Raw genomic sequence first — 12,743 nt, forward strand, 5'->3', positions numbered from 1 at the left:
ACAATGCGCTTGCTTTGTGATAATTTGCCGGTACGGAACGAATATCTATAACTAATGCTGTTTGAAGAGGAACAGAGTGTTTCGATATTTATTTAACCGTTTTGCGATAAAAAGATCTTTATTGGGATTCGTTAATCTGTTAAATAAGGAGTTGTTAGTTGGAGTTGCAATGATGCTGAAGCATTAGGACTTATACATCCTGCCTAATCTACAACGATAGTTCCACAAACACTGTCACACTTAACCTTTCCAAATGGAAAACAAATGTAAATGAGTTTAACCTTAGCAGCAATAAACCGATTGACTTCAATCTAAAGTGACAAATCATGTCACCACGAATACAAATATGCGTTAATCACATTGCCGCAAGAGTTTACCTAGCAAGATGGTGAGGCAGGACGACGACGTACGGCCGGGGTGCATCGTAATGTTTACTGCTTATTAGGATAGCTCCATTATCGAGGTGTCCTTTTACGCTTCGCGTTCGTGTTATCCTTACAAAAGGAGGCACTGTTACGGATGGGTTTTTTTTTCTAGCCATCATGATGTAATAAAAATAAATACGAACAACTGTAAGTGTTGCTAGTGTTTGGACTTTCAATATTTATATTTGTGATTTGATGTTTATTAATAGTTTCGTTTCTACAAAGACTTCAATATGCGTCATGCAGGAGAAGTTTAGTGGCTTTAGTGTTTAGTGGCTAGAAGTTCAAGAATATCTGGAACTTATGAATATAAAGGAAAATGACCTTATATAGCGACACATCGCGTAAACTTACGAGAATTTCTAAATGAACAAACTTGTTGTTAACATCTGTCCAAAATTTCATCAAAACCTTGAAACCTTGAACAATTTTATAGTTTTTTATGATGGCATTTTTTGAAAAATATTTTTAGAAAAAAATAGGGACAATTTTTTGTAAAAAAAGCATTGTTTTTAGCGTCTTAGTTTAACAATTAAGTTGTCTACTTTAACTTAACTTTACTGGCACTTTAAGCTCTAAATATAATATCTTCCTTCATAAAATTTTTAATGTTTCTGTGTGCATTTGTGCGTGGTTTTTGGTGTAATTTCTAGCAGAGATGTGAATGAATTAATGTAAAAGTGATTCAAAAGACTCTATTTTAACAACTTAATCCTTTTATTGAATTGTTAACCATATAGAATGATCAATCGACCACATCAAACATCACATGTAAATGGCAAAGAAACGGGGGGCAATATTTTCACTCGGTCATCTTCAAAAGTCAAGATATCTCAAGAATAAAAGACCAATTAAATTCTAATTAAATGTTTCCATTTTAAAATGTTGCCTTTTTCGATATTTTCTTCGAATTATTGGCAAAAACACAATGTTACCGTGTTGTTACCATGTCTTTTATTATTTTATCATAAATTTCAACAATATCGATTCCCATAAGCTTAATTTTGATCTTTGCGATGCTAATTTTTTGACTCGATTTTATTCGAACTTTGCCTCACAACACACAACATAATCGACCAACATTGACCTACGTAGTGATCATGGCACTAGAACCACTGTTAAATCATTGCATTTAAAAGTTAAAGGTTTTTGAAAACGTTTTATTTTTCGTTTATCCATAGAGGCTTCAAAAATCAGAATTTAAAAAACGAGTGTTTGTGCGTATGAAATTTCATACGGCGGGTTAAGATATGGCCGTAATGAACTGTTATCATATCGTGGAGGCTAGCTTTCGTATATTTTTTTATCTACCTTTTGTGAAGAATTGTTTTGTTTCTATTGAAAAGCAATTGTTAAACTCAAATCCATTGATTGAATGCGTATAGCTTCAAATAAAAATATTTCCAACTCTTTATTTGAGGCTAGAAAAACCTAAAAAACGACCTATTGTAGAACGCCTGAGTAAGAGTATCTCCCCTTAATTGATAAAACAAATGATTATCGCTAATGCAACAGCTCCCTTTAGCATGTTGTGGCCCCCCAACAAAAAAAGGCCTGACAACAAATCGGTTGTTCACAACAACAACACAACCCCCAATCGCTCAATTGCGGTGCCCATTTAGCACCTAGCGCCGGCCGGGATAAAGGTGCCGACCGTGGTACCGTGGTGCACGTTTAACAGTGCAATCTAATACCCTCCCAAAAAAAAAAAACAAAAAAAAAAACGTTACGATCGCGATCTCTTTGCCGTTACATCATTTCCCTACTTAAGCGATCCACGTGCGCCCGAACTCGAGCAGCGCCTAACGATGGAAAAGCGGGAGCCACCCATTTAATGCCCTTGTCTTCGGTCTCCCCGCCGAGGTCGAGCCGGGGTTTTTGGGGGGGTGGAAGGGGGGCTGGGGGCAGAGCGCAAGCACCCCATCATCAACAACGCAAACCAATTAAAACCGATCAACCGGGGGCGATAATAAAAACACATACGCCACGTACCAAGCGGTGTGTGTTCCGCTTCATCCCTTTTGCGCCCTTTTTCTCACCATCCCTGCTGCTGCATGAAACGACCGTGAGAGCGAGCCGGACGAACAACAGACACAACAGAATACCGTCCCGCCACATGTGCTGTGCGGGCTGTGCGTTGGCGAGGTTTCGTCGTCGCAGGGGGCAGGGTGGGTAAAAAAGGCGAGAAGGGGCGAAGGCGAGAAGAACGGAACGGGCACTCTCGGACCATGTTGAAAATCATTTCGCTGGCCTGCACCTGCCGCCGTTTCCCACGGATCGGAGATCGGTTTCGGAACTCGGTGCGATCAGAACGTCATCGCTTGTTTGCCCATGCCGTTATGGCGTGGATGGGCTCGTCCGTTTCGGTGTGGCGTATCGCGCACGCTCGCGTCCCACGGTCCCACGGAGCGCAGGGTGTGCACTTTTTTTTATCGCGGTTGTTTGTTATGTTGTTGTGTATCGTTGCTTTTTTTTGTGTTTTGTCTCCTTCTACCCCCCCTCCCCTCCCCAACAATATGCTTCTGTTTATGCTGCGGTGAACCGTTGGACGCTTTCGGTCCGGTCCAGTGGTGGCACATGTACGAACACGTTCCGCGCCTTTTACCAGCAGTGCGTGTATGTATGTTCGGTGTAGCTTTTATCATGCATTGCAAAATTGACCCCCTTCCCTCCCCCCCCTTCTACATGCCTCCCTATCCCCTCTTCTTATCCAATTTGTTTGGGGGGCTAAATTCACTTCACTCTGCAACCCTTTTTGATGGATGAGTTCGACAGCGAACAGTGGCAATGTTGAAAGGGGAGGGATGGCGGACAAGGGAGGGGGGGGGGGGGGGGAATTGAGGAAAATAACGCACACCAATATGAGCGTGATGCGATGTGGATCAAATGGTGGCACAGCAGTACACTGGGAGTGGGTGGTGGGGAGGTGGAGATAGTAGCTTGATCGTGAATCATAATAAACACGCGCTGCTGCTACTTTTCATTGATGAATCGCCCTCACGGCGGCTCCGTGTGTGTGTGTGTTTTTTTGTGTTCGTTTGTTGCTGCTTCGCCGTGTGCTTCGTTTTGGTTTTGGAACGGCTAAACGGAAGATGCAGGGAGAATGCGCGAGCTGGTGGATGATGAAACATGCTGCAAAGCGCATGTTGTCAATCGGCACAATCGGTTCGCATTGTAGCACGCGTTTTGTGGCTGGCGCCAGAACCGAGATGCAAATATTTAAATTGTTTCGTTGATTATTTCATTACATTGCTTTTTATTCGCTCTCTCTCTCTAGACCTGTTCTTGTTTAGGTTTATGTGCTCTTCTATTTGTTTTCTAATTTTTAATGTTGGTTTTCCTACTTCTACGTGGTTGTGAAATACTTTTTTTCTGTTTTCAATATCCTTTTTGTTTCACTTTATTTTATTTTTATTTGAATTTGTTCATATTCGTTCATTGTTTTGTAAAACACTACACATATAAATGTGTCGGATTGGTTAAAATTTTAACTCTAGCTTTTTTTCTCTTCGCTTCTCAATTCTTTCTAGTTAATACATTATTTTTTAGATTGCTTTATGTTTTGTTATCATTTTCTGATAACGTTTCTGCTCATTTTTCAAATATGTTTTAATATTTAAGTTATTAATGGTTTTATTTTTGTATTTCTTTCTTAATTGTTTTTTCTTGTTTTCTCTTGTTTTATTCTGTTGATTAGCTTTTCTATGTGTTGTCTAATTACACTTATATTTTTGTATTTATTCTTCTAACTCTAATCTTCTCATTTTAAATAGAAGTTTTTTTTTTATTTTAATTCCTTTTCGACGTGTAATTTTTCTTTCTTGAAAAAATCTTTCATATGTGTTAAACATTTTAACAATTCCTTTTCTAAGCCCAAATTTTTATGCTTTGTTGTTAAAATTTTAATTTGGCTAACGTTTCTTCTCGATAGTTTGTACTTACAAAGCACGACAAAAGTAGTTCACCCTTCATTCCAATGCATACATACACTTCCCTTATGTAAGAATTCCCCTATATTGACCCTCCTATGTTGCTTATCATGGCACGCATGCTGGCTGCACGTTTAGACACACTTTCTGGCAAGAACCGGGGCCCGTCTTATGGTCCTAAAATTCTTAACTGCTGCCTGCCGGCACCTTGACTTTCGCGTGCACGGTTGCGCACACGTACGCAGTCAGACATGCCGGATGCACCCTAGAGTAAATATGAACGTAACGGACATTTTTCCAAACCCCATCGCACGCTTTTGCGCCGAAATACTTCTACTAGGCTTAATTGTGTCTGGCTGCAGGAGGGGAAATTCCTTGAGCCATTAGCTATTCCACGCGCTAGGGTCAACAGGAGAGTTCGCTCGGAAGATAAAAAAACGATAGAATCCTGTTTAACAACAAACCCTAGACCGTGCACGGTATCAAATCGGTAAGAAAGTGTCCCTGCTGAGCAAATACATATGAGGCTGGTTTTTCAAGCAACGAATATTTGGACGAAACATTGCGCAAAGAATTGTGCAATTTAAGGAACTGATAGGGAGAAATGTGCAACCGAAGGGGAGAAATGATTTTTCTGTTAGAAATTTTTCATTCTCCCTGCGCAATAGAATACCCATCGCGTTGTTCCTGTTGAATCATTAATTATTCTTAAGACGTTTTTTAGGTCCGAGTTTAACAGCAAGCTGACATAGACCATATAGAAAAACACTACATTTCTAGTCTTTCTTGCACAGTATAGGGAAATATTTCTTTGAAATATCCTCAAATATGTATCTTTAGTATTTTATTCTTATTTTCATTGGCTATCATCGCGTCATGTTGTGTAACACAACTAGCACAACGTTTCGAATATAGAAATTCTCAGCGACTTGACTGAGCTGGTTGACTTTATATTTTCATCATATATTCTTTACATCATTTACCCGTACTTGACAAAAGCCGTTTTTAGTTTCAAACATATGTCTTACTACTCAGTTAAAGAGCAAAATTTTGACTATCTTTAAGTCAAAAATCGCATCTTCGTCTTTAACCGCCAATTTGTAATCTAATAAAATTGTCAAAATCCAGCTCGATATTCACTAGCTTAAAGTAATTTCTTTCAAATTTGGTTTTTAATTTTTAGATTGCGATAGTATTTGACGGAAAGCAATGCATCATTGCGTAGAATATCCTCTAGAAAATATATCACGTAGTGATGCATAAAATATGAATTGAATTTATATCTCCTTTCCATTATCAACACAACCACCTCAAGAGGTTTAGGCCTGGCATTGCAAACTTTCTTTGACTTTATTTCCCCGTAGCCGGCAGGTCCTGCGTACGGCTTAAATATGTATACTTCCATATAAAACCAATCCCTAAACCGATAGATGAAGTAGTTTTCTTTTAAAAAATACGACAGATTTTGAGGGTTTTTCATGTATATCGCATCTTAACTACCTCCACAAGGAAATTTATAAATAACATGTACAGTAGGATCTGTTTAGTAGACCATCAACAGAGGTCTTAAGGACATTTAAACTTAACCTCAAATTTAGTTCATTGTTAAACGTTAAACATTGACGTTTTAAACATTGACCATTTTGATCGGTTGATATATTGATTCTAAATTTGCAGAAGGCGTTTGCCAATAAAAAATTCTGTAGTAGAAGTCTGAAGTGGACAAATCATTGAATTGTAACTCATTTAAGACAAAAGGGATTAAGAATGTAGAATAAAAAATAAGAATCGCATCTGGAGCTTCCTATCCGGAAATTCCAACACATATTTTTCCTATGAAATAACGCTACACGCGCAAGAATGTCCGCCATTATTTACGCTCACTCCGACCGGTCGTCATAAACATTCCACCAAACGCCGTCCATTCGATCGCGAGGAACGCCAACACCAACCGCACAAAACGGACACGTGCTGCATGCGAGGCGCGGGCCCGCGACAAGAAATGCTTCCGAATTCGCCCACTTGCAATCCCACCCAACCACCACGCGCGCCGTCTCGTGTCGGCCGCGTGCTGTCCCCGTGCCTGGTTTTGGGCTCGCGCCACCACCCGATGCATCGACACACCCCCAGCGTGCGGTGGCCTTCGATAGTTGACCTTTGGCATGCCGGAAATAGAGAGATAATACGGGGAGGATATCCGTTTGCTTCCTCCCCCCTTCCCCCTTCCCCCCACTCATGTAATTGGTTGGCGCCATCAGGAACGGGTAAGATCAGTGCCCAGGCCCATGATAAAGCACTGCGTGTGAGAGTGTTGCTGGATTTTTTGTTGTTGTTGTTTTATGTTACAACATTTCGGCAGCAAAGATTGGTTCTTGGTTCCGGAGATATATCTCCGGGTTTGGCGTGGGTAAAGCCACGGGCCAAAAGGGACGATCGTTCCGTCCGATCGCGTCTTCCTAACCACGAGCCGTGCGCGCGTTCCAGCGACCGAACCATTTAACAATAAAGAGATGCAGTAAAGAGCCAACCAAAAAAAAAAAAACGGGAAGCTCGTGTCAAACACACGCTTACGGGAGGGGTGGCGGGTGGACGGGATGGATGATCGAAACGGAAAATCGTGTGCTGGGTTCCCAACACCGTTCCCACAGCAAACGCTCGCCAAGGGGCCCGGTACGGAAACTGGCCCCGAAAGAGGCATGATCTAGGCAGCAGCAAAGAAAAGCGGTTTGGGGTAGGAAGGAGCGCGTCTTAACGCGCACGCGGAGAGTTTTGGCCTGTGCCGCATGCGCCCCGGCATACTTCCTTTTTTTGTTTTTTTGTTTGCCTCCGAAGTAATTCAAAGCCACAGCCACAGAACAACGGGCAACAACACTCATCGCGAACGGGCAAGAGGAAAGCCGGTAGGGGGTGGGGGTAAGAACGGAGGAGGGGGTGAAGGGGGAAGAAAAAAAAGGGAAAAGAACTGATATGAAAAATACGCCGGGTTTGGCTCCCACGGTCGCAATCGAGCACGCACTCAAACGTAGGGGTTGGGTTTTTGTACGGGTTCCTTACTCATTCCAGCAAGACCCGTGCGCACGTTCCGGGACCGGTTGCGGGAGCGAGAGCGAACGAGCAAACTGATACATATATTTCCCGTGCCCACCAACCCCCGTTGTCGGGAGGGGGAGGGAGCGAGGTTGAAGAAGTTGGTCCGAAGAAAGCAGTCGAAGAGTGAGCGAAAGAGCGAGAGAGAGAGAGAAAGAGAAAAAAGGCACGCATGCATGCATGCATACATTCATGTCTGGGCTTACCGACTCTGCACACACACACACACCCGTATTCCTCCCCTACCCCTTGTGGGGTGTCCCACAAACAGCGGACCCGTGCGAACGAACGAGCGTAGAATGAGAGGGACCCCAAAACATAAAAGCGACAGATGGTTACGATTCCACCGCGGTCTATACACACAAGCAGCAGCAGCAGCAGCATAGCAGCAGCAACACATTTGCAGGTGGTGCCGTTCCAGCGTGTGGGAACGACGATGCGAGCGAGTTTCCCACGGCTCCGAACAGCGTGCACCAGGGCCCAGCATGCACGAGGGGTGCGCTGTGCAGGGGCACGGGGTAAGGGAAGGGCCGGTTCGTTCCCGTCGCTGTGGTTCGCTTCTTCCCCGGGCGGGTCCACCGAACCCGGTCGGCAGTATATAAGCGCCCGGTGGTGGAAATTTCGATATCATTTCCATTCATACGTCCGCACAGAGAGGACGCAGCAGCATCGTAGCAACCAACGGTTTTGTCTGAAACTTTACGAAACAACGGTTGACACAAACGAGAAACAAGAGCATACACTCAAGGGAGCAGTTTAGGCGCGCATTAATCAATCGTCGAAATAAGCGTTCGAATTAGCGAGCGCGCGCGTGTTTGTGTGTGTTGGTGTGGAAAAAAACGTTTACTGCCAGTGGTGAAAAGCTTGACTTTTACCGTGCAAAAGACACTTACCGCCCGAGTGAAAGTGTCCGTGTCCGCAAAAGTGTTTGTACGTGACACTGTGACGTGTGTGTGTGTGCGTGTATGTGTGTGTGGAAAAACCAAAACAAAACAAACAAAACGGTACACAAAATGGATTACGCAAATATGGTGTCCGAGTCGGCGGGACTCAATGGCAAGCTACAGTCCTCGCTGGAACCACTGTCCCGCACGTACCAGTACCGGAAGGTGATGAAGCCGATGCTGGAGCGCAAGCGGCGGGCCCGCATCAACCGCTGCCTGGACGAGCTGAAGGAGCTGATGGTGTCCGCCCTGCAGTCCGAGGGCGAGAATGTGGCCAAGCTGGAGAAGGCCGACATCCTCGAGCTGACCGTGCGCCACCTGCACAAGCTGCGCCGCCAGCAGCGGCTCGCCGCCAACCCCGTGCTGGATGCGGACCGCTTCCGGGCCGGGTTCACCCACGCCGCGAACGAGGTGTCGCGCTGTCTCGCGTCCACGCCCGGCGTCGACATCAAGCTCGGCACCAAACTGATGACGCACCTCGGCCACCGGCTGAACGATCTCGACAAGGTGTCGCCGCTGTCGGTGCACGTGGAACCGGCCGGTTCCAACAGCCCCGGTGCCACCCGCAGCCCGTCCGCCTCGCCCCCGATCTCCCCGTTCTCGGCCGCGTCCTCCACGTCCGGCGATGTGCCGATGTACCCGATGCCGCTAACGCCCCAGTCGTACCGCAGCGAGGAGTCCGGCCTGCACGCACCGTCCACGACGCCGTCGCCGAACCCGAGCGAGTGCGACGATCACCAGACCGGTGGGCTGCTCAAGATCCAGCAGTCCGGCGAATCGGTCTGGCGGCCGTGGTAGAATCTGCGCAAAAAAACAAAAAACAAAACGACTTCCACTACGCTAAATACCACATGGAAAGGAAACCAAATCACTTCGCATCCATCGATCTCAGTCTCGGTACCCGGCACGCGGCGCAGGCAGGGAAGGCGCGGAAACAGGCAGGCAGGAGGACAGCATTACGGTTTGCAGCTTTAAATAGTGTTTTAGGGAAAAAATGTTTGTAGTGTGTAAGGACGGACGGCCGCAACTTGGCGGTGTAAACTTAGGGCCAGTGAGTGAGTTTTTTTTTCTTGTATTAGCATTTGTTCTTGTTGTAGTTGAATTTGTTGCGAGGAACAATATTCATTGTGATATTAATGTGTACAGCTGAGGACGGAGGACAGCCAAGTAGCAAGCGAGCGGTTTAACGATGCATTTAAAACACGGACACGGTTTGCGTCAACGCACAAAAGGCCCAGTTTAGCGTTTAGAAAACAACGAGAGAACGACACGAAAGACTTGCATCAGGTGACAGGAGCGGTCAGTTTGAACTAATGTTAGGATTGTGACAACGCGACGAAGAAAAGATTGCAAAGATTTCCCTTCCGAAGTTTGGCCAGCGCAGCTTCGCAGGAGCATGATGCAATTTCTGTGATTTCAAGCATAAAACAAAAACGAAACAAATCAAAAGCGTGGAGAGGGCGAGTGGCACGAGCAGGAGTGGCCCGAAATCGCAGCTACAATGATGATGAACAATCTTTAAAAAAAAAAAACAAACAAAAAAATGACGAAAAAAAATACATTGCTCAACAATCATTCTACAAAACTTAATCCAATCTTGTTGTTGTGTTGATTTTTTGTTGGGGGAAATTGGGGGGAAAAATCCTTGGGAAAGAAAAATATATCACAAACGTTGCTGCATGCAGAAGGGATGTAAGTGGGAGCAGAAGTATGGAGTTTAGGCACCTGTTGATTGTGGCTGACTGGATTGGTGAGGATGAAGGGAATTTGGAACTTGAACTTTAAAGTTCTTTGGGTGTTGGCAATTTAATTGTCAATCGTTTATTTATTTTAGAGAGCGACTTATCTGGCGCTACTACAGCTTACTTGCTGTGGCCTGCTGATGGAGTTTTCTGTTGCGCCCACGAATGACATTACGTTCCATCTTAGTATTCCGGAGAAGAAAGATATATCATTGAATTAATATCAATGATTGCAAAAAAAAAAACAAATGAATTTTCTTTTGTTTAGGTTATAAGGTGATGTAGATTATCGTTACGTGATGATCGATACTCGGTAATATGTGTAAAAATGGTTTAGAATAGCCTGAACGTATTGAAATAATATTATATTATATTATTATTAGAAGATATCAATGGATTTTGTACATGAAAAATAACTAAACACAATTTAGTTGATATTTTGGTATTAAAAAGTAAATAAATAAACATAACAATAACATACATAAAAATAAAGGAATATCGGAAAAGCATAACAAAGAACGAATGAACAATGAAAGAAGTTGTTGTTGAAAACATGAGCCGTCACACATTTGAACTGTTACGCAAATAGGCATAATTTCTTTGTCCTACGCTATGGTTTGCATGTATTCTTCTATTTCTGCTGTTCTTAATCAACTCTTGTGAAAAAATCACTCAACGCTTGTAAAAATTGAAAATGAAATTAATTTTATCTTTTTTTTTGTTCAAAGAAGCTAATGGATACACAAACAACGTTCGCAAACCATGCAAATTTCGCAAAACACATTCCATTGCGTCATATGTTCACCCGAGCGCCATCTATTGACGTTCCCAAGACACAAACCTTTAGCAATCAATAGTGTAACGCTGTCTGGTTTCTGTTGTAACGTCGCTACACTGCATTACATAAGTTTACAAGTGGCTATGAATTGAAATGCGTTATTTTTTTTGTTTTAAATGAATATGTGGGTAATTTTAGAAGAAAATTCTTAATTAAACACTGATTATCATTTTGCCGTTAGCAATGGATTCAAAATTTATATATATATAAATATATATGCTATATTTATTATATACATACTCATTGAACCTGAGAGAGCGAATGAGAAAGAGAAAGAGATAGAGATAGAGAGTTAGAGAGAGAGACATGCTTCTTCGAAGTTATCCAAAATTTTACCTTTCTTGGGTCAATACCGACAATAATATTGATGTTGAGATACGAGCTAGGGTGTAGGCTTCCAACTAGTCTTTCTAAAGTCTGTTTAAACTTCTCTACTCAAAGCACCTATCGCGACGCTGGGACTATATAGAACAGGTATAGTTCCAGTACTCACATACGCAAATTGACTTTGTCCAAAACTCACGAAACCTTCTTAGCCAAGTTCGAGAGGAAGATGCTCAGAAGGATTTTAGGCCCTGTATGTGTGGAAGGACAATGGAGGAGCCGCCGCAATGTCGAACTTTAAGAGATGAACGACGAACTCACTGTCGTACAACGTATTAGACTCGCCTGGCTCTGGTGGGCTGGTCATGTCATGACATTAACACCGGACGACACAGCCCGTAAAGTCCTTTTAGGTAGTCCACATCGACAGAGGAAACGTAGTAGACGAAAATTAAAATGGAGTGAAGGCGTTGATGCGTCCTCCAGAAAGGCCAGGATAATGGATTGGCAGTAGACGGCGCTAGACCGCGAGCGGTTCAGAGCAGTTTTCTACAGCAGGCCAAGCCAGCAAAGCGGTTGCAGTTGCCAGACAATGTGTAATATTCTTGGTTCGGTCGTTTTCGTCACGAGAGCGATACAAACAGCGCCATCTATTGTAAAAAAATGAGGCGAACAGTCGAATCTACCATTGATATTCCTTAACAATCTTTATAACTTTAAGTATCTTTTATTTATAGTTTCTTCGTTCGTTTTGAAGGTAATTTCTATTAGGAATTTGTATTTATTTACATGTTATATTTATCACTTAACTTTATTAAAACTTTGTTGTTATTTTATTTTATTTTAATTAATTGGACCACCTTTATTATTTTATATTCAATTGCAGTCACAAACTAATATTCAGCAATACTGTTATATCTTTCAACAGGAACCGAACATGAATAAATGCTAAGAATAAACATTTTTTTCAACCTGTGAATAGTTATACTTGAATTATGACTCGTAAATTCAACATCTTCATTAAAGACTCATTGCTGAAATGCTGGCAAGTAATGCGAAAGGATTTATTTTAATCATGTTCAGGTGATCAGACACATAAAACATTGTTGCCGTAATTGTATCTGTCGCAACGAAACAACCTATTTACCTGCCAACGGTTGAATCGTTGACTTTCAAACAAATCGTGCTACGTGCCGCGGGATGATGTAATTAGAATTTCGGAATTCTAATCGCAGACGGTTCGCTGGTACCCGAGACGCACCAACGTTGTAAGAGAAGTTCGATCGAGAGTACAATATTCATTGATAACAAACCGAAAATGAGGATGATGGGTTGGGGGTGTTCAACAACCCTCCACAGAGAGTGACGCCAACGATGCGGTGCGAGCGTGAGCTCATCCAGGCAGAAAAAGGCGCGCGTTCGTACCGCAAAGACGGGGTTATTTGCTGTATGTT

The 12,743-nt window shown here is 43.1% G+C and overlaps 1 protein-coding gene across 1 annotated transcript; it reads left to right on the top strand.

The window, feature by feature from the left end:
• The first annotated feature begins 8,454 nt into the window (after nucleotides 1–8,454).
• On the top strand, nucleotides 8,455–9,183 carry LOC128710308 (enhancer of split mbeta protein-like). The gene has a single exon (XM_053805358.1). It carries the CDS (start codon nucleotides 8,455–8,457, stop codon nucleotides 9,181–9,183), a length of 729 nt encoding a protein of 242 aa, XP_053661333.1.
• Nucleotides 9,184–12,743: the final 3,560 nt, after the last annotated feature.

The sequence above is a fragment of the Anopheles marshallii genome, chromosome 2 (genome assembly GCF_943734725.1).
Source record: "Anopheles marshallii chromosome 2, idAnoMarsDA_429_01, whole genome shotgun sequence".
Classification (NCBI taxonomy): Eukaryota; Metazoa; Arthropoda; class Insecta; order Diptera; family Culicidae; genus Anopheles; species Anopheles marshallii.

Excerpts from the sequence above, each read along its gene's own strand:
- LOC128710308 (XM_053805358.1), top strand. The coding sequence starts at position 8,455 with ATGGATTACGCAAATATGGTGTCCGAGTCGGCGGGACTCAATGGCAAG.